The sequence below is a fragment of the Notothenia rossii genome, assembly GCF_949606895.1.
Source record: "Notothenia rossii genome assembly, chromosome: 9".
Classification (NCBI taxonomy): Eukaryota; Metazoa; Chordata; class Actinopteri; order Perciformes; family Nototheniidae; genus Notothenia; species Notothenia rossii.
Window position 1 is genome coordinate 11,937,535 of NC_136907.1, and position 27,461 is coordinate 11,964,995.

Below are 27,461 nucleotides of genomic sequence, written 5' to 3' on the forward strand. Positions count from 1 at the left end.
GACATTAGAATTGACTATTCTTGTATGTCACATACTATTCTTGTCTGTCACATAAGTGGCGCAACTGAAGCGGTATTGTGCTAAAGGGAAATTATTTTGACCGAAGAGATTTAGATTTGCCGGCTAACGAGAACTCTGACGTCGCCATTTTGTGTGCTTCGCGGATGCGCTCGGCTCCTCTCGACTGCTGCTCGGGTGTGCTGGGTCAGCTTCCGGATGAGGAGGCATTTGTTCGACCAACTTACAGTAGATAATATTACAAACATTTTTAACAGATGCCATAATAGTGTAAATAATGTTTGTTTTGGCAGTTACAACTGAATGTAATGTTTTTTACTTTTTTACATCTGGGAAAGCATTTGCCTTCATCAGATGGAAAGTGTCTTGACCAACAACTTAAGTATTTCTTATAGCTATGCAGGGCATGCAAGGGAGTAAACACAAACAAGAACAAACAAACAAGTGAAATGAAGAATAAAATAGAAATTGTACAATATAATATTGTGCTGGTTCATCTTATAATTCAGTCTAGAGAATGCACCAGACAGCATCTACAGTCAAATCTAAATTTTCTAGGGGGAGGCCCCCCAAACCCTTCGTGCCATTTCGTCCGCACACATTTTTCAGGGCAATCTCTATTGGGCTCAGGGCTATCTGTAAAATTAGCTTAGATGGCCCACAGGGCTATCTCCCGAAATCCTTAATGTCATGCACTGTTAGACCAGGCTCACTTTATGCTGCATTTCCATTACAGTTTAGTAGCTGGGGCAGTAAATATAGTAACGCAGTGTAGGTGGAGCCGTGACGTCATCTTCAATGCGAACCACAGAAAAACAACATCAGTCGTTAGCTGTTAGCACTCAAGCTCACAGCTCCTCATATCTGTTCAGAAGCTAGATAAAAGTTAAACAAGTACAAACCACAGAGTGTCTGTGTCATGGCGAATACAGTCGCTGCTTTATTTATGTCTGTATAGGCCGTTGTTGTGAGTGTGGACGGTCGGAGCATATACTGCGTTAGCTTAGCCAATCTCCATTTAGCATTTTAAAAAGGTTTTTCGCCTGCCGTCTTGTCTAGACTTGTCAAAGCATTAATTCATAGTAGTTTAGCATACTCAGCCCGACTCAGCCTGGTTGTTGGCGCGCTAAGAACCTCGATTTTATGGGGCCAGAAAAACACGATGTGACGTCACCCACACCCCTGCTCCCGCTCTCGGGGTGGACGCCCTCTCAGCCCTGGTCTGGCGGGAACACTGGCGCGAACCCAAAACCTTGAAATTAAGTATAATTAGAGATATCCCGATCCGATCACGTGATTTTCAAAAGATCGGAATCGGGAGAAAAAAAATCGGGGAAGGGTTTTTAATTTTTTTTTTTATAAATACTTTTATTTATTTTTTGTATTCAATGTTAAAAAACAAAAATGACCATGTTCAAGTCTTAAAGTCATCCTGAGGCCTTAGTTTTGGTTTCAAATTACACAACATCATGTATGTGTTGCTTCTTTGGGGCTTGTTTTCATAGACCTGGTTGCTTATTTCTCTCAAATCTGGCAACAGAGTGGGCAGGGCGCAGTGTCTAATTGTAGCAGTAAGCTAACGAGTACTGACAAGCTTGATTTTGTTTTTGATCCAATGCTGCACAACTGAACTGATCCAATGCTGCTGTGAAAAAAAGAAGCTATATCCATGTTGGATAGAATATCCAATTTAAATTTAAAAAATAACCTTAAGGGACAACTTGAATGCTTTTTTTCTTTTTGTTCTCTTAATGCATTGCATAAAGATCGGATTGGGAAAAATCGGTATCGGCAAATTGTCAAAATCAAATGATCGGAATCGGATCGGGAGCAAAAAAAAGGTGATTGGGACATCCCTAAGTAAAATATGTTGGTACATTGTCCAAACCTTATATCATTTGCAGCAGTTTAAGATCAATTTGTGAAAAGAAACACTCCTTAGAGACATCCGTGCTTTTGTAATTCATTGACACCATCAGGGCCACCATGGTTTGTCAAAAAATAGAAAAAGAGTAAACGGCTAAATGTATGCTACTTTTATACAAAGTTATTCAATTTACAGTGGAAGAGAACTACCAGGGTCACTGACAACACTGTGGTTAGTGGACTTTCAAATGGTGGAGAGTCTTCACATTTAAAGAAAGGTAAACAATTAGTTTGCTTTTTCAACAAGATGGGTCTCAGGGGATACATGGGCTTTAACAATTGGAAGTCAGGGGTTTGATCCCCAGTCTCTGAGTCTGCAGTCAACATGTCTTAATATATTTTAGCAAGATCTTTAAATCCAAATAGCTTCTGAATGCATGTCAATGTTCTCGACAGTAGACCTGATATATTTGGGTGTTGGTCTGATGAAACAAGCAAGTTGTCTCTGGGAAATTGATGAGCAATTTTACATTTCATTGACGGAATCATTTTTGTGTCATACAGTGGGGCAAAAAAGTATTTAGTCAGCCACCAATTGTGCAAGTTCTCCCACTTAAAAAGATGAGAGAGGCCTGTAATTTTCATCCTAGGTACACTTCAACTATGAGAGACAGAATGGGGGGAAAGAATCCAGGAAATCACATTGTTGGATTTTTTATGAATTAATTGGTAAATTCCTCGGTAAAATAAGTATTTGGTCACCTACAAACAAACAAGATTACTGGCTCTCACAGACCTGTAACTTCTTCTTCAAGATCCTCCTCTGTCCTCCACTTGTTAACTCAGGGCTCGACATTAAGGACTGCCCGATGGCCTGGGGCCGTCTAGTATTTAGCTCGGGCCATGAAGCCTCACCTGCTGGTTGCCCGATCGGACAATCTATTATACCAGTATTTTGCAGCTCGCGGATCCAGTAATGAGCGACCCGACAATAAAACTAAACATATCTATAACTAGTTTAGGTAGTTTGAGAGGTAATTAAAATAGCTACGTGTGATATTCTAACCTGAAGTGTGTTTTGTTCCGCTCACCGCTGCATGTGATCATGCAGAGCTGCGTGTCGACTCGTCAGCAGCAGCTGATCTCTCTCTCCCGTCAGATTAGACTTCACTCGCGTTTATATCCATATCGATCAGATCCAGCTAGTTTATACTAATGATATGACTACCTGCTTATTAAAAGACACGGTGACCTATACAATAAGTGTCGCTATGCAACTGGGTGAGGCCAAAAAGTATAGCGCAGCATTATGCATTTGTTTACATGCCCACCGGAACCCAGAGGCATTAGCAACAGATCAACGCACAATCAACCCATAAAGCACATTTCTTTCTCCACATTAAGTGTTACACATTAGAATAGACTACTGTTGTCTGTCACATACTCTTCTTGTCTGTCACATAAGTGGCGCAACTGAAGCGGTATTGCGCTAAAGGGAAATGATTTTGACCGGACATTTTGACCAAAGAGATTTAGATTTGCTTGCTAACGGGAACTCTGATGTCGCCATTGTGTGTGCTTCGCGGATGCACTCGGCTGCTCGGGTCTGCTCGGTCAGCTTCTGGATGAGGAGGCATTCCTTCGACCAACTTACAGTAGATAACATTACAAACATTTTTAACAGGGGCCATAATAGCGTAAATAATGTTTGTTTTGGCAGTTATAACTGCATGTAATGTTTTCTACTTTTTTACATCTGGGAAGGCATTTGCCTTCAACAGATGGAAAGTGTCTTGACCAACAACTTAAGTATTTATTATAGCTATAAAGGGCATGCAAGCGAGCAAACACAAACAAGTGAAATGAAGAATACAATTGAAATTGTAATATTGTGGTGGTTCATCTTATAATTCAGTCTATAGAATGCACCAGACAGCATCTAAGACCTGCAAAAATCTAAATGTTCTAGGGGGAGGCCCCCCAAACCCTTCGTGCGTAATCTTTGGGAGATGGCCGACAGGGCCATCTCCCAAAATGTCATGCACTGTAACTGTATTAATGGCACCTGTTTGAACTCGTTATCAGTATAAAAGACACCTGTCCACAACCTCAAACAGTCACACTCCAAACTCCACTATGGCCAAGACCAAACAGCTGTCAAAGGACACCAGAAAAAAAATTGTAGACCTGCACCAGGCTGGGAAGACTGAATCTGCAATAGGTAAGCAGCTTGGTGTGAAGAAATCAACTGTTGGAGCAATTATTAGAAAATGGAAGACATACAAGACCACTGATAATCCCCCTCAATCTGGGGCTCCACGCAAGCTGTCACCCCGTGGGGTCAAAATGATCACAAGAACGGTGAGCAAAAATCCCAGAACCACACGGGGGGACCAAGTCAATGACCTGCAGAGAGCTGGGACCAAAGTAACAAAGGCTACCATCAGTAACACACTACGCCGCCAGGGACTCAAATCCTGCAGTGCCAGACGTGTCCCCCTGCTTAAGCCAGTACATGTCCAGGCCCGTCTGAAGTTTGCTAGAGAGCATTTAGATGATCCAGAAGAGGATTGGGAGAATGTCATATGGTCAGATGAAACCAAAATATAACTTTTTGGTAAAAACTCAACTAGACGTGTTTGGAGGCGAAAGAATGCTGAGTTGCATCCAAAGAACACCATACCTACTGTGAAACATGGGGGTGGAAACATCATGCTTTGGGGCTGTTTTTCTGCAAAGGGACCAGGATGACTGATCCGTGTAAAGGAAAGAATGAATGGGGCCATGTATCGTGAGATTTTGAGTGACAACCTCCTTCCATCAGCAAGGGCATTGAAGATGAAACGTAGCTGGGTCTTTCAGCATGACAATGATTCCAAACACACCGCCCGGGCAACGAAGGAGTGGCTTCGTAAGAAGCATTTCAAGGTCGTGGAGTGGCCTAGCCAGTCTCCAGATCTCAACCCCATAGAAAATCTTTGGAGGGAGTTGAAAGTCCGTGTTGCCCAGCGACAGCCCCAAAACATCACTGCTCTAGAGGAGATCTGCATGGAGGAATGGGCCAAAATACCAGCAACAGTGTGCGAAAACCTTGTGAAGACTTACAGAAAACGTTTGACCTCTGTCATTGCCAACAAAGGGTATATAACAAAGTATTGAGATTAACTTTTGTTATTGACCAAATACTTATTTTCCACCATAATTTGCAAATAGATTCTTTAAAAATCAGACAATGTTATTTTCTGGATTTCTTTTCTTTCTCATTTTGTCTCTCATAGTTGAGGTGTACCTAGGATGAAAATTACAGGCCTCTCATCTTTTTAAGCGGGAGAACTTGCACAATTGGTGGCTGACTAAATACTTTCTTGCCCCACTGTACATTTCCTTTTGACAAATTATAACTTTCCATTTGATAGAAAGGCCACCACAAACAGTGAATTCAGGTATATGATTTATCAATGCATCATAGCAAATGGAAATGACTACACTTTACATAAAAATTTCTTGCTAGTCATAAACATAAACCAAACCACATTGTAAAAGTGTCAAACAATGAGCAACTGTTTTCTGACATCCTGCGGGTATTTCCCACAGGTTATCAGTTAGCTGAGGTGTTAAACATCAAACTTTCCTAAACTCAGCGCGTGCATGGTTAGCTTGTTTTCATGAGGTTGATAAAGGTAAATGGTTTAAGCACGGGCTGTTCGGAGTCTAGGATTTCAACTCTTTTTGGGGCAAACACGTGGAAAGAATTTGAAAAAAATATGTGGAAAAATGCATTCATAAAAAAGCTGACGTTTGCATTTATCCTTGGGTTTTGAACTGTACGGGTTTCACAGAACAAAATATTTGAAAATGTCCCCATGGCTGTGATAAAAGAAGAGTGAGAAGTGTAAGGCTGCAACGGGTTAATTGGTGTAATTTACTATAAAGATAAAACATCATTAGTGACATATATGAGATGGTGTCTGACATATCCTAAATGTCAAATGAACTAAATGACAAATATTAAAAACAGATTTTGGTCTGTTGTTTAGAACTAAATTTAAAAGAGAGCACATTGAAACTATAGCCATACTACCTGCTTTCACTTGTAAATAGTACCAGAGTTTTCCGAATTGTGGTTTTTGGAAATGAAAGTATGTTTTCTTTCTTACACACACACACACACACACACACACACACACACACACACACACACACACACACACACACACACACACACACACACACACACACACACACACACACACACACACACACACACACACACACACACACACACACACACACACACACACACACACACACACACACACACACACACACACACACACACACACACACACACACACACACACACACACACACACACACACACACACACACACACACACACACACACACACACACACACACACACACACACACACACACACACACACACACACACACACTTTGATTCTGACCTTCTTTTCCACCCGCAGCTGCTGCCAAATTTGAGTTCATCTCTCTTGGTCTACCACACTGACACACACACAGAGCTCTGGCAGCCAATCAGGATAAAGTATTTCCTGACCTGGGGGGTCTGTCAGGGGAATATTTTACTTTGAAAAAGCAGCAGTAAATAATCACAGCCAACACTAAACCTCTTAAACATGGGCTACTGTCAGCTCAGTACTGGTTTATCATAGTCAAACACATTTCCCCCCCCCCACTGAGGACTTTCTAGCCGTCTGCTGCTTCTGCTCTTCCCACTTCAGCCCTTTATTACAGCTGCCAGCAGAAATATGAGGACTTGGAGCAGCTCTCCTAACCTAATCTGAACCTTGACACAGACTCTCTTTGTTTTAACCCTGTGGATGATCACAGGAATGAGAGTGACTGTCGGCAAACAGAGAAAGGACTGGACACCAGCTGGTTGTAAGCCTGAACTCAACGACCCACACATGGGCACTCCAACCGACACAGTGAGGGAAACTGGCTTAACAGGGACGCACTGTCAAAGAGCTTAGTTTTCACCCTGAATGAAACTAAATAGACGTTTTCTGAACTGAGCATTTCTCTGCAAAATCTAAACCAGTGAGGGCCGGCCAGAAACAACAACTGAGCAGAGAGGAAGGGTTTGAAATAAGTCCAAAAGCTATGAGGATAAGATGAGGTTAGTGGAAACATTTAAAGATGCCATATGACATCTGTCATCTACAAACACCCTGCTGAATCACTTGGCACAGTTTATTAGCCACTGCAGACATGTCGCTCCTTTGTATTTGTTCAACACAAACAAACAGCACACATAAACAAACTACAGACTATCCTTGTGGCTTAATGTAGGGCAAAGCTACATAATAAAAATACCTGTGACCAACATATATTTGGTAGTTTTCCTCATAGCTGGGAATGAGTTATAATGGGGGGGAAACTATTGCCAATAAATAAATAAAATAATCACTCAAAGCAGAACTACTGAACTGTGGCTCCTGGTAACACTGGTCAATGTGTTTGAGTGCATCGCTATTTAAAAGATAATACACTATTACATTTAAAATTGCCCTAATGGGAAAGGTGTCTTGAACAGCACTTTTAAAGTGTTTTTGGTAACAAAACTGAATGAAACCAAGGCCACACAAACAGGTAATTCAGATTCTTCTTACACCAGTGAACCGTTTACCAATCCGCAGTGTTGGTGATGACAACACTGATTCAACAATCACAGGCTGATAGCTGTCAAAACAAAAGCACTGCAGCAGCCTGGACGTGACTTTCTCAGTTTATAAGAACACCATGCAGAGTCCAATTTCAAAAATAACTATTCTTGTCTTATCTTTTCCAGCAGCCGCTAAGCAAAACATTTTCTTGTTCGATAAGAATAATAACATTAAGTGTGCATATAAGCAAGTGTTATCCATATGTAAGATATGGGGTTTAGTTTTAATTATGAGCCGATTTAACACAAAATAAACACTGCAATAAAAAACACTGCGCCTTTTACAAGTGGCACAGCGTAAAATAATTAAACACTGCAACAGCTACAGGATTACGAGTTACATTAGTTATAGTAAATAGAAAGGACACATATGTTATGATTAGATATGCTTACTGTTATGGTTCTACTATGGTGTAGCCAGCCTGCCTTGTTGCAGTAATGTTGACCGCAGCTAATCTAGTTAGCTGCTGTTAGCTTGTTAGCAACAACACTGGCTAGCATTAGCGAGCTAACGTTAGCAGCAGCAATCTCAGTGACAGAGGGCGGACAGATAGTACCGTTGCGCCGAACAAAACATCCCGGCTAACTCTCGTTGTATCGCTATAAATATCCCAACTTCATTAGAGCAACCACGCCGAATAATAGTGTGTTAATGCTGCTGGGGCACTGAACCTAGCAAACGGGCTAGTTTTCGACGAGCTAACCATTTAGCGCCGCAGGATCATGCCAACCAGCGCTGAGTATCCGACACGGCTGCCGAGAACACAGGCGAGCAAGGCGGGCTGCGATCCGCCTCTTAGCGCTGGAAACCAGGCTACTCCGCGGACACATTATCGGTTATACCTCGTTGTTTGCAGCAGCACAGGAAAATATTCCTCAGTTTAAATGAAAAATATTCGCTCGTTTGTGCATTTTCTTACCTGTTACGCTGAATTGTGATCAATCGTGTCCTATGCAGCTCTCTTCCCCCTCCTAGCTCCAAAATGGCGCCAATAAGTGTAGATTCAGTGCCCATGGGTGAAAACCATCAGTGAGTGTGTAGCGCCACCTATAGGGCGAGTCTATAGTATATTTTCACTGAATGATTCATTTGAACGATTATTCACTTTTCATCATTGGTGGAAGACGTATTCAGATGATTTTTCTTGAGTAAAATAACTAGTACATTATTGTCAAAATACTTCATTACAAGTTAAAGTTCTGTATTCAAAATCTTACTGAAGTAAAAGTACAAAAGTATGATCAGCCACATTGAGCTATAGGTTAAAAAGTAATCATTGTGCAGAAAAATTGCCTTTATGTGAGTAGGCTATGTAATTATATTTAATTTATAAGGTAGCCTATATTGTTTCATGAAGTGAATTGACTTTGTAGACACAAAAAGTTCAGCTTTATTATTATTTAAATATGTAAATAATTTGACATTTTGTTACCAAAATAGTTAGTCCAATAGTTTAATTTTCATTGCAGGCTTTTTTCAGTTGCTGCTGTAGCCTTGACTTTTTCCTATTCCTTGCCCTATCAAACTACTCATTCATTATGCAACAACATGTTCTTCCTGAAGGTAGTTTACATTAACTGTGTTTACAATTGTCACTTTAGGGAGCCAATTGCTTGTTTTCCCAGTTCTTATACAAATCCACATGATTTTAAGCCACTGAGCCTAAATCTTGTAATATCTTGTTATACTGATTAACTGAATATCATATTAAAAGATAAAATATCTCAAAGATCAGCTGCCTGCTTTTTATTTTTTATGTTGGATCTCTCCCAACATGACCTATAGGGGGAGCTCTAATATAATGTTTTAGATTTCCACCTTTAAAACCTGAAGAACTAAAAATCGAATAGCTGTGCTTGACATAATAATTGTTACATTAGTTTGAGGTAAAGCCAGATTACGCACGACGTTTTCTGAATGAGGTTTTAACTCAATAACAATGGATTTAATTGAATTTCAGTATGAACCAAGATTAATTGCGTCACATGTGATCATGTGATTAAAATAATCTGAATTAAATCCGATTACGTGAAATTACAACTGCATCTTTATCATCGATATGCAGTTGTAATTGATATGATATAATTCTTATTGATACCAATCTTATCGCATTTTAACAACAACATATTGCTTTTATTAATTATTTAAGATATGTTGTCTTTGTTATTGTCAATTATCACATAACAGTATAAACCTATAGCTATAGAATGCTATATCTGAATAGCAGCTCAATTAGAGGACGCACAGACCTGCTCTCAATCAACCAATTAGTGCTGCAAATTGACAACTGCTTAAATCCCAGCAGAGAGAGTTAGGTTTGAAGGCTCCAGGATGGAGGGGTTCCTGCCTGCGTTTCACCCGTACTCTGTGTGCGCTGCCCCGGCTCCGGACATCGGCTGGGGGAAGAGAGATGGTCGCTTCATGGTCCCTCAGGGCCTCAATTACCTGGAGCTGTGCAAAGCCATCCTGGCCCAGGTTCACCCCAGTGTACCATTCCCACTGAGGAAAGCCATCACCAAAGAGTGCGGCGTGCAGGTGAATGCCAAAGTCGATAAAACCGTGCAGTGCTCGCTGGGTCCTAAAACGCTGTTCTGCTCAGAGGGAGTCTCCCTGTCCTCAAAGTCCCCTAAGAGCCCGGGGCTGGTTAAAGCAGAGGGGAAGGCCCCGTACTGCACTACACCGGTGACCCACATGCGCTTCCTGCGGCCTGTGTCCATTTACTCCCCCGTGTTTGACCGCAGGATCTCCAGGAAGAAACTCAGCTATACGGATGAAAGTGAAGGAGAAGCCGAAGAATCCGTGGATCACGTTGAGTCAGGGCATGAATGTGAGAAGGGTGACAGTGGCGAAGAGGACGCCGGGAAGGACTTCAAGACAACTTTCCACAGGTCTACTAAGGGGTCCAGCTTTCAGGTGAGTTGTTTCTGTCTGAGGAAACACGGAGGAGACCGACTCTCTCTCTGGATTCGTCCTCTTTTCCTATGTGTAGGCCTTATTCCACACTAATGAATAAATGATATGGTATTTAGTTTTAATTGGCCTACATTCATTTAGATACATTTTAAGCATACATAAAAATGACATAAAAGATCTCAAGGACATGCAGAACTTCATATCAGGTTATGACTTAGGTCCTTATCATATTCTTAAGAAATTAATGGATATATTTCATTAAAAGGCACAGGCAGTGTTAATTATATTTTGGAGCCTTGTATCTGTTTAGGTATTTCATTTAGTTTGCCATTTAGATAGACCTGCCTTCATCATAACATCATTGTGTGAAGGGCCTCTGCATAACAGATCTCTGAATCTGTTTTTATTCAAGTTCCTGGAGCAGAGGTATGGCTTTTTCCACTGCAAAAAATGCAACATCCGGTGGGAGAGTGCATATGTTTGGTGCATCTCTGGAACCAGTAAGGTCAGTGTTTTGTTAACTGTAATCCATGGTTTAAAAATACGTTGGGCTTTTCATAATGTGTAGTTTCTATTTGATTTATTTATTGCACGTTTGCTCTTCTCAGGTGTACTACAAGCAGCTTTGCCGGAAGTGTCAGGTTGGGTTTAACCCCTACAGGGTGGAGCCCATCCTCTGCAAGGTGCATTTACTTCTCTTGCTCTAGGTTTTAAAACCGAAGCATCCTTGAAGATGGGTCAAAAACCTTCTATTGATTGCTGACTGTTAGAATTCACTTTAACCGTTTCCTCCTCTCTGTTTTAGGACTGCTCTCAGACTGCCTGCAACTGTGAGAAGAAGCAGCGGCACATTAACATGAAGAGGCCTCACCGCCAAGACCTGTGTTGTCGCTGCAAGGGCTCGAGGTTATCCTGCGACGCCACCTACAGCTTCAAATACATCGTCTGAGCTGCCCTGGATGTTTGCTCGGGTTTGGAAGCTCCCATTCCTCAGCAGACATTCAGTACATGCCACAAATGGAAGTTGACTCTCGTAAAGGACTTTAAGATCTTTTGGTGGTTTATTTGAAGCAATCTCAAAAACGCCATCTTTGTTTCCCCTAATTATCCTGGAGTGTAACGTAAACATAAACTATTTTAGTAAGGAAAAATGAAATAAATGTATTGCATATCAAAAAATGTGTAATGTCTCTTTGCATTAATTGAAATCTTTCTAATGGCTCATGCTCACTGCTTGAATGCATGCACTAGATCTTTAAATAGACTTGAGCACAGATAAAATGTACTCTAGTGTCAATAACAGTCCATTTCAAATGTAAAAATAGATGCAACTCTAAAGACTTGAAGTGAAATGCACAAGAAATCATTTGATATGTCTTTTACTTTGACAGACTTGTACAGAGCATCAACTCAAAACAACTTCACAAAGGCTGTAAAACTATTTACAAGGTGAACAAAAACTAGTCTTCTTCTAAAAAGCTCTAAAAATGTGCAACTTCTTGTTTGGCATGCACACACGCTCTCCAACACACAGGAAAGAAAAACATACCCGCATGAGCTTAGAGCTCCCTTTTGCACCTCATACAAACATATCTTTCAGATAAAATGTTTTTTTTTTTTTTTGGTAAATAAATATTCCAAACACTTCCAGTACACTGAAGATGCATGCATGGCAGTTTGATTTAAGAGGACAGACATCAATATAACACCTAAGTCAAATGAGTGATTTATAGCTGATCAGATATAAATAGGAAAACATATTTTTACAGCTAAACAAGGGCTGACGACAGGAAGTGTTGGACTTCAGTAGCACTGGACAGGTTTTGAACGTCAATGATTGCTGAATGTCAGCATTTCCTATGTGTAAGGTAACTACAATGGATGTGCCCATAAGTATTAATCGTATACAGACAGATGAAATATTTGAGTGTTCATGCACAATCCTCTTGGCATGTGAACACATAAGGTCAACGTATTACAGTGTGTACACTCACTAGATGCTACAACTCGCCACAGAGGAGTGCACAGCTAACGGCATGATTAGTCTACCAATGTTTACAACAGTAGACAAGCTGGTTCACCGATACAGAGCAAGATCAGCATGAGGAATTACACTTGAATACTCTGAATCCAGTCTGGAGGTCAGACTTTTATGGAGCAAAAGGGACACCAGTACAGTAGAAAGCATTCAACTAGGTCATGCATTGCACAATTGCCTCCAAAGAAGGTCTCTAAACAGTAGACACAGCAGGAGAGAGAAGATAATCCAATTGTCTTTTCCTTTTCAGTGACAGCCTTTTCTCTCATAGTAACAAAAAAAACCCTCCTTTCTGTAATGTCTCTTTTAAAAACTAATACCAAAACTCCATTTAGTGCAATAGCGAAAACTCTACCAGTGCCGATACGTAGTGTCACGGGTAGTTTCCTCACTGTCTCTGTTGATACTACCAGCATCACTACGTCCTTCCTGTAGGAGGCAGCAACACACAGTCAAGTTCAATCAGTTCTCCGGTTCCTCTGGGAAACAGGTTAAGAAATCCGAGCTCGGATCTTTCACAGGTCCTCAGGTGCAGAATAGGTTCTGAATTATGACCATCACGCAGGACTTAAACTAGGAGCACATCAATTTGTAGGCATAAACAACATGTAAACGTAAAGTGAAGTTGGCGCTCTTATAGAATCACATCAGGTCGTCTTTATCAGCAGGCAGCAGTCTGTAGTATCCAGTGGATTCAGCCAAACATCTCTCTATATCTGGGACATGATTCAATGTTTTAAAGTGTAAAATCTGTATGTATTTATTTGATGTCTTCTTTTCAGATACAAAGATCTGAGGGGTTGCTTAGGAAAAGTCTGTTTCAGGTATTTGGATTCATAGAAGTCTAGGTCCTCTGGTATCGTCAGTTTCCGTTTCAGGTCTGGACGTCTGACGGTTCAGCATTAAGGAGCCCCCCTACTTTCAATAGGGGCAGGGCGGCATGCCCCACCTTCCCAAGGTAGCGAGATAAGGGAGTAGCAGCTGTACCCAGGGAGCAGCAGCAGCCCCACGCTGCACCCTCGCCTGGGCTGGGGGAACAGGGAGGGGGAGGTGGGGGAGGGAGGAGGGATGAACATGGAACAGGGCCACGAGTTAACACTGTTTCGTGGACCTGGGGTGAAGTTAGGGATGAGTGCTTGTGCGGGAAATGGGGGAGATGTGAACCCTGTGGAGGAACGGGGTGTGTGTCAGAGTGTGTGAGCAGGGTGGGTTCTGAGGCCACAGTCAGGAGTGTGTGGGATTTCCGTGATGATGTCAGGTGTTTGCTGCTGTGTGTGTGCAACATTGGTGAACTGTGTGATGAGTGTCCTCTGAAAGGATGATAAAGGTAAGTGCTCTCATCGAGGTAACTCCTTCTCGGCTCTTTTGTGTGCGGCAGTGTAAGATTTGGTGCGTTTGAGCAGATACGAGAGGAGAACAGGTCCGGGGGTTTGGGGGAATCAAGTAAAGAGTCATCAGAGGATGTGGATGAGGAGAGCAGAGAAACGTTTGGGACATGGTCTAAATGTGGCTCTGGTTTCTGCGCGGCCGGTAGGGAGGTAAGGGTCTGGCGCTCTGCAGCTGGGGCAGCAGATACACAGGGGGGGGCAGAGGCCAGGTGTGGGGGTGCTGAGTCTCCTCTGAGGGAGCGGGATGAGAAGAGAAGGGGTGTGGCGATGGTTTTGGAAGTGTCAATGGTTGCAGTGACGGGGGGGGTAAGGGTGGGTACGGAGGGGGAGGGGGGCTCCTCAGCTCCTGTCAGAGGCTCGTCCCGGAGGCGCTGGAGTCGGGGAGGTAGGTTGTGACCACACGGTAACCCTGGGCGCGGCGGATCATCTCGCGGATCTCCCCGTTGAGCTCCAGCAGCTTGGAGCAGATCAGGCTGAGGTCCTGCCGGGAGCCCACCAGCGCGATGGTGCCCGTCTGGCCCAGAGTCTGGTGGCGGAAGTACACGTTCAGCAGGGTCTGCACCTCGGTCTCTGAGCTGCCTCCAAACACGCCGTGGGGCCACTGCCTCCTGGAAACACAACAAAGAAAGAAGGTGAGATCACCGGGGACACATACTTATGTATAAAAGACATCAACAAGTGCATTTTACATGATAGGTCCCCTTTAAGATGAAATTAAATACGGTTTCTTACGGTGATAACTATTTAGATAAATAAGTCAATTGCAAGATGACTTATTTATCTTAATTTGGCTGTATTGTAATCTGTAAAAAGGAGTACTGGTTTACATGTCGTTTTTAGCAATTTTTCTTACTAATTTTTGAATCTTTACTACACTAAATAATTGTGATACCATTGCAAAGACTAACCCCTTTTCTAATTTAATTAAGATGTTGATAACATCTTTTGACAGAAGTGTAACTCACCTGCACTCCTGGATGTAGCGCACAGCTTTGGTAAACTCGTGGTTCTTAAGGCACTCCAGTATGGCCTGTACAGCTGCCTCAGAGCTGGGGAAGATGGGCACAACCATGGCGGCCACCTGGGAGGCGTGTGCGTGAGTGTGGGCCAAGTGTTTGTGTTCCAGGTCGCTCGCTACAGCCGCCTCTGCTGCCTGCAGGCTGGTCCTCAGATCAGTGAGCTCCCGAGACATGTTCAGAAGCTACAGAGTGGGAGGGAAACAGATGGTGGTTTAGTGTGCAAGCTTTCAAGTCATCGCATAAGTCATGTTTCTAAGATAATGGGGAAAGAGTTTTCTAAACAGCTGGTGGGTTTTAAGATGTTCTTTGTAAGGGATTTCTTTCTTTTTTTTACAGCCAACTCTTTGGCTGTTCTTCTTTTTTTCTTGTTGATTTAAATCAGAAACAGATTTATTACCAGGTAGGTTGACACGTACGAGGAATTTGACTTGATGTCATTGTGCATGCATAAAAGTAAAACAAAAATAAAAAAACACAGATTGAGAACTATTTTAAGAAAACTATAATTAAATTAAAAAACATTAAAAATAATAGAAAATATAGCAGTATTTACATAGAAATAGAATGGAATAAAATATGGAATACAATTCGGCAATAATACACAAAAGATAACAAATATAACTATTCTGTCTCATGCCCACTACATGTTGCTACCGACTGGGTCCATGTCTCAAATATTGAGACCCTGAACAGTGGGAGGATTTGAAATGATATCTTTATGAGCTATGATTTGGCTTACCTCAGGCACAGAGCTGACAGCATGAACTTGACCAATGAGCGAGCAGTAGGACTGGAACAGGAGGAGAAGCTGAAAATGCAGCTTGTAGAGCCTCTGACAGAGCTCCAGTTGCTAGAACACATTGAAGATGAAACCGTGTCAGATTCATCGACAGCAAAGAATACACAGACAAAACTACACACTGCATATACACAAACACACACACACACGCAACATAATACAAACACAATAACTTGACTGGCTTATTGTCTTGTGAAAAAATAAATTAAGCTGTTTATTTAAGAGGCAGTGAAGTGAAGAAAGAGAACTTACTGCAAGAGACTCCATTTGCTACACAGCGAGAGAGCATGTTAGGGCGGCAGAGTGAGGTGAGAGGAAGACAAAGCGTCAAACACATGCGCAGCACAGTATAAACCGTGGCTATTCACAGTCAAGCTACCAAGAATTAGTCACCAGTGTCACCATCAGTTTTAAGTTTCATTTAGTGACTGGTGAGAAAATGGCAGTCGGAGAAACTCGATAACACACAGCGAACATGCAGAGAGAGCAGACATTTCAGAGACAAAATCACAGAGGAGGCACATAAATACAAAGCACAGCTGCAAAAGTTACCCATATGTTTAGAGTGTTTGCCTCTACATATCTGCATGTTGCAATGAATAACTTGGTGAACTAGTTGCCTGTACCTTCTCTTCTGAGTCTCCAGGCTGGCAGGAAACTATACTGTCACCGGGGCACCTGGGAAATGTGTCCTTACAGTTTCTCAGCCACTGGAGTAAGAGAGGGGGAAAGGGGTTGAGAATAAGAGGGATGGTTAAAATGTCACACATTAACATGAGAAAAACAAACAGATTGATCAATAATGTGTAGAGCAGCGGTTCCCAACCTGTGGGCTGCGGCCCCCTAGTGGTCCGCGAAGGCATTGCAAGTGGGCCGCCAAATTATTTTATTTAAATGTATTGACCAGGCTAAAGACACAAACATGGACATAACAATAACATATAGGAGATGCCATTCCCATCAGACAAAAACAAAACAAAAACAGAAGAAATAAAGATACAGTCAGTAGGATCACTTCAGGAGGACATTTTACAAACAAAAATAGGTTGACAACCAAATACCACCAAAAACACAACACGGCAAGCATATTTATTGTTCCTTTAATCCCACTCTTGGTTAGAGCTAATCATTTCCCATGTCATGGCGTGTTGAGCCACCCTTTGTTTTTTTGTGGCAATCATTTTTTCCAAAATAAATTGTATTTTTAATCTACTCTTCAAACAACTTAAATTAAGATTACTTCTTGATTGACTTTTAAAAATATGTATTTTAGCCACAAGAATAGTTGTATTTATTAACTGTGTGCGGTCTACATCTAAAAGCCCAAATAAAATATTAAAGGGTGTAAATGTAAATGCAATATTTGCCGCCAAATAATGAGCAAAACATTATGATTTGTGTGGAAACATTTTTATTATGAAGATTTTCTTTTATTTTAACCTCTTTTCCTTTCTCTTTCTTAATCCTCCTTAGCAACGGTCATTACAGTCCTTGACACCTGTTCTGAATTGACCAATCAGAACTTCATTTAGCCTCCGTATTGTTTATGGTTGAATGTGGGCTGCGAAAAAAAGTTTGATTCTTAAGTGGGACCTGAGTTGAAAAAGGTTGGGAACCGCTGGTGTTGAGGTTAGCTTACCGATAGTGCAGAGTCCTCTTTGGTGTTGTAGGTGTCCAGGTACTCCTGCAGCTCCAGCGCACTGAACTTCATCTTCTCAAGGAGACCATAGGACATGATCTGGACGGACCAACAAGAAGAAAGGAGCAGTTGAACACAAATCCCTACAGACTGCCATGGTCTGAACCAAAAAAGTTGATTCAATTATTTCTGCCAGCAATTCTCACCGTGTCGGCATCAATGTAGATTGTGGGACAATCTGAGCATGTTGTCAGCATCTGTGAGGACCTTTGGAACTTTGACCCGATGCCCCTTAAGCCTTCTCCAAGGTAAGTGGCAACATCAGTTGTCAGGAGGCAGAATTTACCTTGGATGTTCTGGGAAAGGAAGTAAGTTTGAGGAAATATTGTATTTTTTATACACTCATGAAGGTAAAAAAAGTTTGGATTTGAGCAGTGAAAAGTATGATGAATTACAGGTCATTTAAAAATAATCTTTACCTTAAAGAGAGATGAGAAGACTTGAAAAGTGTGAACGGCACAGGAACCATCCGAGTCAGTCACAAGCTGGTTGATATGACAACGCCATGCATCCTCAGCATCGTCACACACTGTGGGTTGGAAGGCTGCCAAGATGGCGGAGAAAAATGGAGAAGGGGGAGGAGGAAAACCAAGGTCTTCCAAGTCATCTACATCATCACGTAAGCTGTTGCAATGGAAATGGGAAAGAAATGGGGGTACAAAGAAAAAAAGGGTTTGATACCTTCCCCCCATAAAGGTGTTATATCAATAGCAGGTGTCCAACTACCTCATGGGAGTTATCTAACGTGATTGCCTCTGTTCCAGCAGCAATGTTTAAAGCTAGCCTACATGGGTAACAGGGGACAGAAATACTAGAAATCATTTAGTAGGTATAATTCAAGAGGTAATACTTCAAAAGAAATCAGGACAATAAATGGCAAACACAAGCTGTGGCAACAAAGAAAAGCAATAGTATACTAAGTGATATACATATATGTACATGTAGGGGTTGAGACATGCTGTTAAGTTACATGCAACTTAATACTAGCCATGTATCTAGCATTGTTTCTACTTAGTGATTTAGTTATTCACACAGCGTTTAAACTCTTTTCATTAAGCTTTATCATTATTTTCAACGGGGGTTTGCATATATGAGAATGTAAATAAAACTTGTTTGTCTGAGGAATATCTTTAGAGCACACTAACTGTGAATGACAGCTTAAAATGACCTGATCTGTCCCAATGCTGTTTGCACAAACATTCTGGCTGTGACAGACTGCATTAAGCGCTAAGTTTGCAGCTTAACTGAGGTGTGGTCCCATTGTCAGTCAACCTGCCGGCTGATAAAAGTTCCAGTGAAACAATAATCCATATTGTTCCCTGGTCTTTTGTCCCTGTCTGTCACATTCACCTGGGCAGACAGTTGGGGTCTAGAAAGTCCAGCGGCGGTTGGCAGTAGTCTGCGTTGAGGCTGTGGTCCCGATTGGACATATGATCCAGAGGTTGCCCCGGCAACTCCAGGGTGAAGCTCTCGCCGCAGTCCGAGCCTTGAGGCAGATCGTTGGTGCTCAGCGACAGCTCGTCATCCGGGGCCTGAGTGTCCTCATCCTCCCCACACATCCTCCCCTGAGGAGACAGAGGTGTTACATTTTCTGAGGGTAACAGATGCATGTGTACTAATACATAAGCACGTATTTGCATTAATACTCACATGTAAATGTAGATCGTCAAGGAGCCCTCCCTGGCCCGGTGTGGTGGCATTGAAGGATTGTGGGTCGGCAGATGTGTCGTAGGAAGTGGATAGTGAATCAGTGTGATTGGTTTCCTCCGACGGAGAAGGGTTAGTCTGGAACAGGAAGACAATAATTGTTTTATTGACTTATGCACAATAACATTTTTCAAGCTACAGTGGATGTTATTGTTGCGTTGATGTAACAGCTTTAACTACGCACGAGTTGAGAGTGAGAGAGGCTCTGGCTCGTTGAGGACTCCTCTTCCTCCGAGGACTCGTCTGAATCATGGGGGTCTTCATGACCCAGACTAGGGGTGCTGCCTGAGTGCTGGCTCTCTTCCAACATGTCGCCCAGCTCTGTGCTGTCCAGGGAGCGCCGACGCACGCCCCAGTTAAAGTTATCAACGGTCTCGCCCTGGATAGAAAACACACAATGGAAGACAAAGGCAGAGGCGAAGGCAGCAGTGAATTTCTCTGCTGTGAGAACAACATTTTCATGTTAGCCTTCAAGATAATGAATAGTATTAAGGAGCCATATTATGCTAATTTTCCAAGTTTCATATTTGTATTTTGTGCCTCTATTGTTACATGCTTAATTGTTCAAAGATGTCTTTATTCTTCTCATACTGCCTGTGCTGCAGCACCTCTTTTCACCCTCTGTCTGAAACCAGAGCCCAGTCTGCTCTGATTGGTTAGCTCAGGGGTCGGCAACCCGCGGCTCTCTTCCTTCTCGAAAATAAGAAGGAAAGAAAATAAAAGTATTTGTAGGACTATTTATATTTGTTGCATGGTTGAAAATGTTTCGTCTCTTGTATTTTGAGGTCGTACTGTGACACATTACATTTTTTTTTTTTTTTAAACGGTTTTAATTAGGTAAACTAAAATATGCGTCATATCCTGCTACGGTCCCGCACCAGGGCCATTTCTTGCAGGGGAACCCCGGCTCGATGAGCGAACTATGGATAAATCAAAGAAAATAAAAGTATCGGAGGAACACAGGATTTAATTCTGCGTGGACAGAGTTATGTTTTCACAGCAAACGATGCTGGTTTACCGGTAAAAACGGAAGAGGAAGTCAGCTGACGATCTTCAGTCATAATTCAATCAGTTAACTCTTTTTAGGGTGCAGCTATATGTTTTATTTATTTCAAAGTGGGTCAATTTTAATTGTATTTCGTTTCCTTCAAATGTGTTTCCTTCAAGTGCTGTGTTTAATTTATTTTAAAGTAGGCCTGTGTATTTCTTTAATTCTCCTTATAAGAGTTCTTTGTTTCTTATGAGAGGTTAACAGTTTTTTTAATGTAATAAATAATAAATGCAAAAAAACTGTAGTTTTTGTCTATGTTATAACAATAAATACAACTTTATAAGCTATCAAGCTATCAAATATGTTTTGCGGCTCCAGACAAAAACATGGGTTGGAAAAGGGGGCAAAATGGCTCTTTTGGTCAAAAAGGTTGCAGACCCCTGGGTTAGCTAGTCGGCTCTGTTGTCATTGGTCAATTGTTTAGAAATGTCCCACCCCTTAGCCTATCATGTATAATATGTTGGAGTGCTAGCCAATAGCAGCAAAAGTGTTACACAGTGATGTCACTATGTAACAGAAATAAAATAATTACTACAATCGATGCTTTTAAGGAAGGGGGGGGGGAAGTGCGTCGAAGAGAAACTCCCTCTGGAGGTGACTTTGGGATTTCAGCCTTTGTAGACCATTTACGTGCACAAAAACCTGTATTACACGCTACAGGAAAGGGAAAACCCTAAAAAGCATAATATGGCCCCTTAAGAGCGCTGATCAAGCACAAGATGCTAAATGTTATTCATGGCATGAAAATATGCTGGAAAAGCTGTTTCTATTCCCCATGTAAACACATACAGTATCATTTATCTCCATTATGATAGTCAGAAATGTAGTCCTGCAACCAAGCTGTGAGAGCAAAATAAAGCACCATCATCCTTTGTTTTTTTCAGTGGGAAACACCAGCAACACCACAGCGCTGATAGAAGCTAATGTAAGTGCTCAGTGTGAGAGACCTTACCTGGAGCTCCTGGGCAGCGAGGGGAAGAGAGAGAGACACAGTGTTAGACAGAGAGAGAGACAAATAGGAGGGACAGAGAAACACATTTCAAATATATTTTTGTTGTAGAAAGACTGACGGATAAAATTAGATATGTATTAAAGGTTAAAAAAAGATGATCGGGTAATATCATTCATGTAAATGATGATTGTACATATACGCACACCTTGGTGCAATTGTGGATTATTAGGAGTTAATCGCAATTCAGCTTAAACAGATGAAATGTTATGTGGAGAAAAAAAAGGTATGAATGTATTTTATGTGGATAAATTGTTATGCTATAAATTGTTATGCTATAATATATATAATATATAGATGAACTCAGACGATTGCTAAAAAACATCAGGTAGGATTTTCTGTGAAATGACAAGATGGGTGGGAAGAGGGGGGGACGGGGTGGCATGGGAAAGGGATTCCCTATATTTTTTCTTTCTTTGTCTTTTCTTTTTCTTTTTGCATTGTCTATATAATTTGTATCTGTATAAGTCCCTTTTGTGAGGGCTAAAAAATAAATAAAAAAAACAATAAAAAGTTGGTCACAAAAATAAAAAAGGTTAAAAAAAAGGAAAGAGACATATACAAATCATTTTTTCAATTAAAGTGGCCATGTGCAGCAAATTATGAATCTCACCTCTCCGTCCTCCAGCTCCACGTCCAGGAAGTCAAAGTCTCTGAAAACTCTGAACTGCTGCTCGCTGGCGGTGTCGTCCAGCGTGTCCTCTCTGGTTCCTCCCTCCTCAGAAGACACACCACTCTCACGCACCTCCATCATGTCCAAGTCGCCACACGATGAGAAGATCACCTGGAAATGGAAAAAAAGGTTTTTACAATGATCACAGAATGCAAGTGAATTGTTCATAAAAATTACATTTCCTATGATTTACAGTGACATTATTCTCGAGTAATAAAGTAGAATTTATGATTTGAAGTGCACAGAGGCACAATTTGCCTTAGTGGAAAGAGATTTTTGCACTTATGATTCTTTTAGGCTGTATACAAATACACACTACAGGTATAGTTGAGTTTAAACACAAGATGGGAGGAGGCTTACAGATGGGTTCTTGGTGAGTCCAACTTCTTGTCCACAAAGAGACAAAACGTTCACCAGCTTTTCTCTTGTTCTTTTCTGTATGTAGGAGAAATAGAAGTATTAGTATTAATCAGAGAGGGACAGACAAAAACTCTATTATACTCGAGATTTCTCCTTTTGTCTATCTCGGATTATTAATTATTAACGGCTTCAGATGTTTAAACAAACAATAATCAGTTTAGCCCAGAGCGTCGGTGAATAAAGCATTTACATACAGTATACACGAAGTCTAGCACGACTTATTAAAATAAGGAAAGCACCTGCAGGAATTATGACTTTGATGTCAAAACAAAGAGGTGGTTGTAAGCCAGTATGTTTTTGCATATAGCAACTAGTGTCAATATATTTGAGGTTGTGATTATATCACAACTTGATAGTTGTTTGGTTACAATACCAAACAGAATTGCAATGACACGCAACAAACGTACAGTTAGAGTTAGGAACACAATTATATAAAGTGTAATATGTTGTTACATAATGGTAGGGTTTAACTCTACCTGAGAGGATTGTGGTCTCCTCCAGCTGACGGGAACCAGGATAGTGTTGGAGTTGGATCCGGAGGAGGTGGAGGAAGTGCTGCGGGTGACAGCCATGGCTCTGGCCTTCCCCTCTCTCCCCCCTGAACCCTGGAGCTCATCGAAGCGACGCCCGATCACTGGAGTCTGTGAATAAAACAAGGAAGCAGGCCCTCAAGAAATAGTTCGCAAATATTTATGACATAGTCCTCTTTTTTTCTCTGAAACCTTGAGTACGTAAGTAGTTGTACGTGGTGGGACATGATGTCCATTTTATTTTGACGCTTCCTCACCTCTGAGATGTCAAAGGTGAAGTCCAGGGTTTTCCCAGGCAGAGCTTTGGCTGAGCCGTCCCACACCCTGCTGACCTCCAGGTTGGACAGGTCTCCCTGCGAGTGGCGGTACGACGGATGAACTAGGCTGGCAGAGCGGGACACCACCAGCTTCAAGATGTTTAAGGCATCCTTCCAGTGTACCGTCTGAGGAATCACAAACACAGTATAAAAGAGACTGCAGTGCATATTTGTTATCGCACAACAACAGAAGGGGAATACCGTTAACTAACAAAGTACTGTATGAGAGTTACCTGGACAAACTTCTCGATGGTCTTGGTGACATCAGCGTTGAACTGTTTGACATGTACGGCGGTCAGGTCCATGTGGCTGAGCAGGCAGTAGATGATCTGCAGGAGAGACTGTTGCATGCTGGGAAGGCCCTTATCCAGCAGCTGAGACATTAAGAGAGACTTTCAGTGAGTATGCATTCAACCGCAACATTTATTTTATTTTGCTTATGGCCAATCTCAGAGGTTCTAGGGCCCATAATAATAAATGTTATATAATGAAATAACAATAGACTACTGGTTATTGGATTACATTTCAAACATGCAGATTTTTGAAAAGTGAGAGCTTCAGCAAAATATCAACATAAATAAAAAAAACACTTTCACTAAATCTATTATCCTAACATGCAATGAGTTGAGCCTAATACTTGTAGCCACAGTGAGAGAAGGTTTATAACGTAAATCAAGGAATAAAGTATATACTGCATATTTTTCAGCACTTACCTCAGCCATGTAGGTGACCATGTTGAGTGTGATGTCACAGAAAGCCTCATGGAGGTAGCGGCACACCACACTGACCCAGGAGAAAGGGTCCCGCGTGTAGGAGCGTGTTTTATACAGAGTCATCACATGGGCCAAATGGGACAGCTTTGTGTTCTTTTCCACTAAACACACCTGAGGGCAAGAGAGGGAAGGAGAAGATGCTTCAATTAGTTTATGAGCTAATCTTTTCTGTGCCTGTTTGTTATTCTGATCTGAAGAGGAAACAAAAGGAAAACTAGACTGAGCTCAAGTGAAGAACTGAACCGTACCTGTGCGATCCTCTCAGCGCTCTCCTTACAAAACTGAGTAGGGTGGCCAAAGTGCAGCACCAGGTGAGGCAGCAGACAAAGCACATTCAGCGGGAACCCTGCACACACAGAAGAGGTTGCATTGGATATACTTGTTTGATTTGATGCAATAAGACATGATGATCATAATCTCCAGTGCCTACCTATAGACTGTGAGCTGTCGACAACAGGCACCCGGGAGACTGGCGTGAGCTGGCAGAAGAGCTGTAGGGTGAGGTCAGAAGTGGCCTGGGAGGTGAACCCCTTCAACAAAAGCTGCTGAATCCCAGAGAAGCCGCTCCACCTCAGCTGAGCCTGCAGCTTCTCCAGGCGTTCGCGGTTCTCTGCTCTGTCTAAGGGCACCTGGACAAACAAAGAGTTTTTTTTAAGTTAAAATAAAACTGGAAGTTCTTGAAATGGATTTTGACAACCTAAGGGATAAGTTGCTTGTTTCTCTGAACAGGGCGGATAGCTGGGATGTTAATGGGACAAGAAGCTTCATATTAAAGATTAAATCAACAGTACAATTGGTTGCCGTACTAACAAGAGTGTGATGCTCTCAGGGTGGCTCAGTTGGTATTAAAGAGCAGCACAGTGTTCGGAAACACATAGCACTCTTCTGCTTATTACCATCCAAACTTTAACTTCTACAATCACTAACTTCCCCTCTAAGATCAGTAGAATTTCCTCTCATGTACCTTTGACAGCAACTTGTGAACGAGTCGGAGTGACATCTGATATTCAAACTCAAAGTCAGACTCCATGAGGGCCACCGCCACCCAGAAGACTGTGGCAAGTATTGTTGAAGGATGGGAAACGTGGGCGGGATCTGATAGCACGCTGGGATCAATGCGATTGGTTGATGAGGTGCAGGACCCGGGGGTTCTTCCTGTCCGGGAGAGGCCATGACTGTTGCAGGCCTAAAGATGAAATGAGATGTAACACAGAGTAAGTAAGAAGCACTGTGTAAACATGTCTGCTCCAGGATTAAGGGGCTCACACTAAACGAGATTTTTTTCTTTCTTGCCTGTATTCGATCCAGAGTAGCACTGCGAGGAGGATCGCTCAGCGGGTGGCTGCATTCACCAAACTTCTTGGGGACAGAGTAGGAGCGCTGGTGGCGTTGAGAGGACAGACCGGCAAACCCCGGGCCGGGGAAGTTCAGCTGACCTGTGCTCTTTCTGTTCATCAGTTTCTCACTAGTCAGGAAGTCTGGTGAGGACGTCCTGTGAATCACACAGTCAGTCAAAACGAAGACGGAAATTAAAATACACTTGATATCTCAAAATATCATGCTATGCCTAAATGTGGTTAAATATGTTGAATTTGGTCTCCTAAAATGAAGGGAAATTAAGGATTAGCCACATAAAGGCAACATAAATCAAATGTAAAGATGCCAACCTGGTTAGAGCTGCCATAAGGTCGCTGTTTTTAAGACACTCTGCTAGATTCACCACGACAGACTCCAGTGTCAACAGCACCTCCATCACATAGCCCTGAAACACAGCAACACGCATTAGAATTACAGAGGAACAAGTGCAGTTGTTGTTCTTTTGGTCTTTCTAACCAAAAGTCTCTCGTTGCCTCACCTGCACTTCGTCTCCGTGTTCCCCCACCACCTCTACCAGGCGTGAGATTAGGTCGGAGACAGCGTGGTTGTTGATTGGCTGTTTGAGGGCTCTGAAGACCTGGAAGGAGCGGCCAGCGTAGTGACGAGAGGAGCTGCACAGAGCCGTCTGTAGAGCCACATCGCTCAGCTGCTGCTCCAGGTGGAAGTCTGTATCAACAAATGGGTACAAACAAAGACACATGAGGATGCATACAAACAGACCAATCAGAAGGTAAGCCTTTTTATATATGTGATTCAGTGAGAGACACTTGGTGCTTTCTCACCTGACTTGGACTCCTTGAAGACTGAGACGACGTGGCGCAGGAAGTTGGAGAGCTGCTCCGTGCTCTTGGAGTTGGGGTTCTTTGGTGTGATGTCCTCGTGCACCCACAGCGGCCCGAACGCTCTGAGCAACAACAACACAGTACTCCAGGCACTGTATACCCACCACCAATAGCACCACATACATGTTACACAATCACTAGTCTGTGTATGGTGCACACTGTGTGCCCCAAAGTGAGATGTTCCCACACAGCCATGCATTTCCTAAAAAAAACCTTCTGCTCCAACATTTAAATGCAGACCTTCTCAAACGGCACAAACCGTTGAAGGGGGTGTGCGTACCTGGTGGAGAGGAACTCGATGAGTTTGTTGGTCTTCTCCTCGGTCTCGTTGGGCATGTCCTCGAGGTCCTCCAGGTCGTCAGGGGTTACGAGGGGCAAATTCCCAAGACTGCCTGCAATGCTGCCGCCACCCAGACTGGCAACGGAGGAGTTGGAGGTGGAGCTCAGGCCAGAGTCGGCCATCGGAGACGCCTGCCACTCGCGCAGGAAGTCAGGCGCATCTAAAGGAACGTGATGATAGAGTATATAGAATAAAGGGTACTATTATTATATTGCACTGCAGTTTTATCACATTGTTATGTATTGTCGTGGTTTACATTCTTTATCGGTTCTCTCATGTGAAAAGAGATTGCTACACACTTGTTAATTCCATAGTATTGATCAATGTGTGTATGCATGCTTAGTTTTTTCTACTTACGTGACTGCTGGTACTCTGAGTGGTAGCTGGACTTAATGGTGAGGGTCTTGTTGTCACTGATCTCTCTCGTCAGCATCAGAACTGAGGCTATTACCTGTTAACACAAACACATTTGTTTTATTGATTACTGAAATTATTTTATAACTAAATAACTATCCACAGCAATAAGACAAAATACATACATTTAGGCTAACTTTTCATAACAATTGACAAGTATTAGGTTCCAACTCTGACCTGGAAGTTATTGTTGCAGGAGAGAGCGATGAGGAGGTGGAGAAGGAGACGTTTGCTGTGTTCATAGACCTCTGGTCGATAGTGGTCCAGACCTAGCCAATCAAATACAGATCCAGTAAGACAACAGCAGATTTCCAAAACTCATTATGCAATTATTATAATATTATAATTATATTCATATATATATATATATGAATATAATATAATAGAATATTTTAATATCATTATATTATATAATATTATTATTATTAATTATTATTATTATGCAATAATTATTAAATCGACGGTGACGAGCCACTTAGATTCATTCAAACATTCGAAAATGCTTTCTGCTGCTGCGGACAAGAAAGCCAAACAACTCACGACCGAGGCATCAACCTCCA

At 42.1% G+C, this 27,461-nt stretch overlaps 3 protein-coding genes across 15 annotated transcripts in view; 1 reads left to right on the plus strand and 2 right to left on the minus strand.

Annotated features, from left to right (window-relative positions):
- Window positions 1-8,648, minus strand: part of LOC307018495 (sister chromatid cohesion protein PDS5 homolog B-like) — a 41,453-nt gene extending 32,805 nt beyond the window's left edge. The window contains 1 exon segment of the mRNA XM_079648746.1: window positions 8,512-8,648. The gene's annotated coding sequence lies outside the window, so the exon portion shown is untranslated.
- Window positions 8,649-9,890: 1,242 nt separating this feature from the next.
- Window positions 9,891-11,684, plus strand: zar1l (zygote arrest 1-like). Its single transcript, XM_079648745.1, has 4 exons — window positions 9,891-10,505; window positions 10,918-11,010; window positions 11,114-11,188; window positions 11,311-11,684. Exons 1-4 carry the CDS (start codon window positions 9,924-9,926, stop codon window positions 11,452-11,454), a joined length of 894 nt encoding a protein of 297 aa, XP_079504871.1. The 5' UTR covers window positions 9,891-9,923; the 3' UTR covers window positions 11,455-11,684.
- Window positions 11,685-11,868: 184 nt separating this feature from the next.
- Window positions 11,869-27,461, minus strand: part of fryb (furry homolog b) — a gene marked incomplete at its 3' end in the record, with an annotated part of 62,900 nt that continues 47,307 nt past the window's right edge. For 5 of the 13 annotated variants that reach the window (XM_079648741.1, XM_079648734.1, XM_079648729.1 and 2 more), the window contains exons 40-66: window positions 27,079-27,170; window positions 26,845-26,938; window positions 26,428-26,647; window positions 26,088-26,239; window positions 25,784-25,971; window positions 25,596-25,690; window positions 25,222-25,420; window positions 24,893-25,114; window positions 24,359-24,557; window positions 24,177-24,274; window positions 23,869-24,039; window positions 23,389-23,529; window positions 23,096-23,281; window positions 22,785-22,949; window positions 22,249-22,323; window positions 21,829-21,999; window positions 19,340-19,534; window positions 19,099-19,233; window positions 18,799-19,013; window positions 17,868-18,072; window positions 17,595-17,744; window positions 17,389-17,487; window positions 16,376-16,459; window positions 16,002-16,019; window positions 15,690-15,800; window positions 14,897-15,132; window positions 11,869-14,539 (exon numbers count right to left, since the gene is read on the minus strand). In XM_079648741.1, the coding sequence (XP_079504867.1) occupies window positions 14,281-14,539; window positions 14,897-15,132; window positions 15,690-15,800; window positions 16,002-16,019; window positions 16,376-16,459; window positions 17,389-17,487; window positions 17,595-17,744; window positions 17,868-18,072; window positions 18,799-19,013; window positions 19,099-19,233; window positions 19,340-19,534; window positions 21,829-21,999; window positions 22,249-22,323; window positions 22,785-22,949; window positions 23,096-23,281; window positions 23,389-23,529; window positions 23,869-24,039; window positions 24,177-24,274; window positions 24,359-24,557; window positions 24,893-25,114; window positions 25,222-25,420; window positions 25,596-25,690; window positions 25,784-25,971; window positions 26,088-26,239; window positions 26,428-26,647; window positions 26,845-26,938; window positions 27,079-27,170 (4,175 nt within the window). Of the gene's footprint in view, window positions 14,540-14,896; window positions 15,133-15,689; window positions 15,801-16,001; window positions 16,020-16,375; window positions 16,460-17,388; window positions 17,488-17,594; window positions 17,745-17,867; window positions 18,073-18,798; window positions 19,014-19,098; window positions 19,234-19,339; window positions 21,168-21,828; window positions 22,000-22,248; window positions 22,324-22,784; window positions 22,950-23,095; window positions 23,282-23,388; window positions 23,530-23,868; window positions 24,040-24,176; window positions 24,275-24,358; window positions 24,558-24,892; window positions 25,115-25,221; window positions 25,421-25,595; window positions 25,691-25,783; window positions 25,972-26,087; window positions 26,240-26,427; window positions 26,648-26,844; window positions 26,939-27,078; window positions 27,171-27,461 lie in introns of those variants that run through there. The other 8 variants (XM_079648736.1, XM_079648735.1, XM_079648740.1 and 5 more) reach the window with 5 other exon arrangements.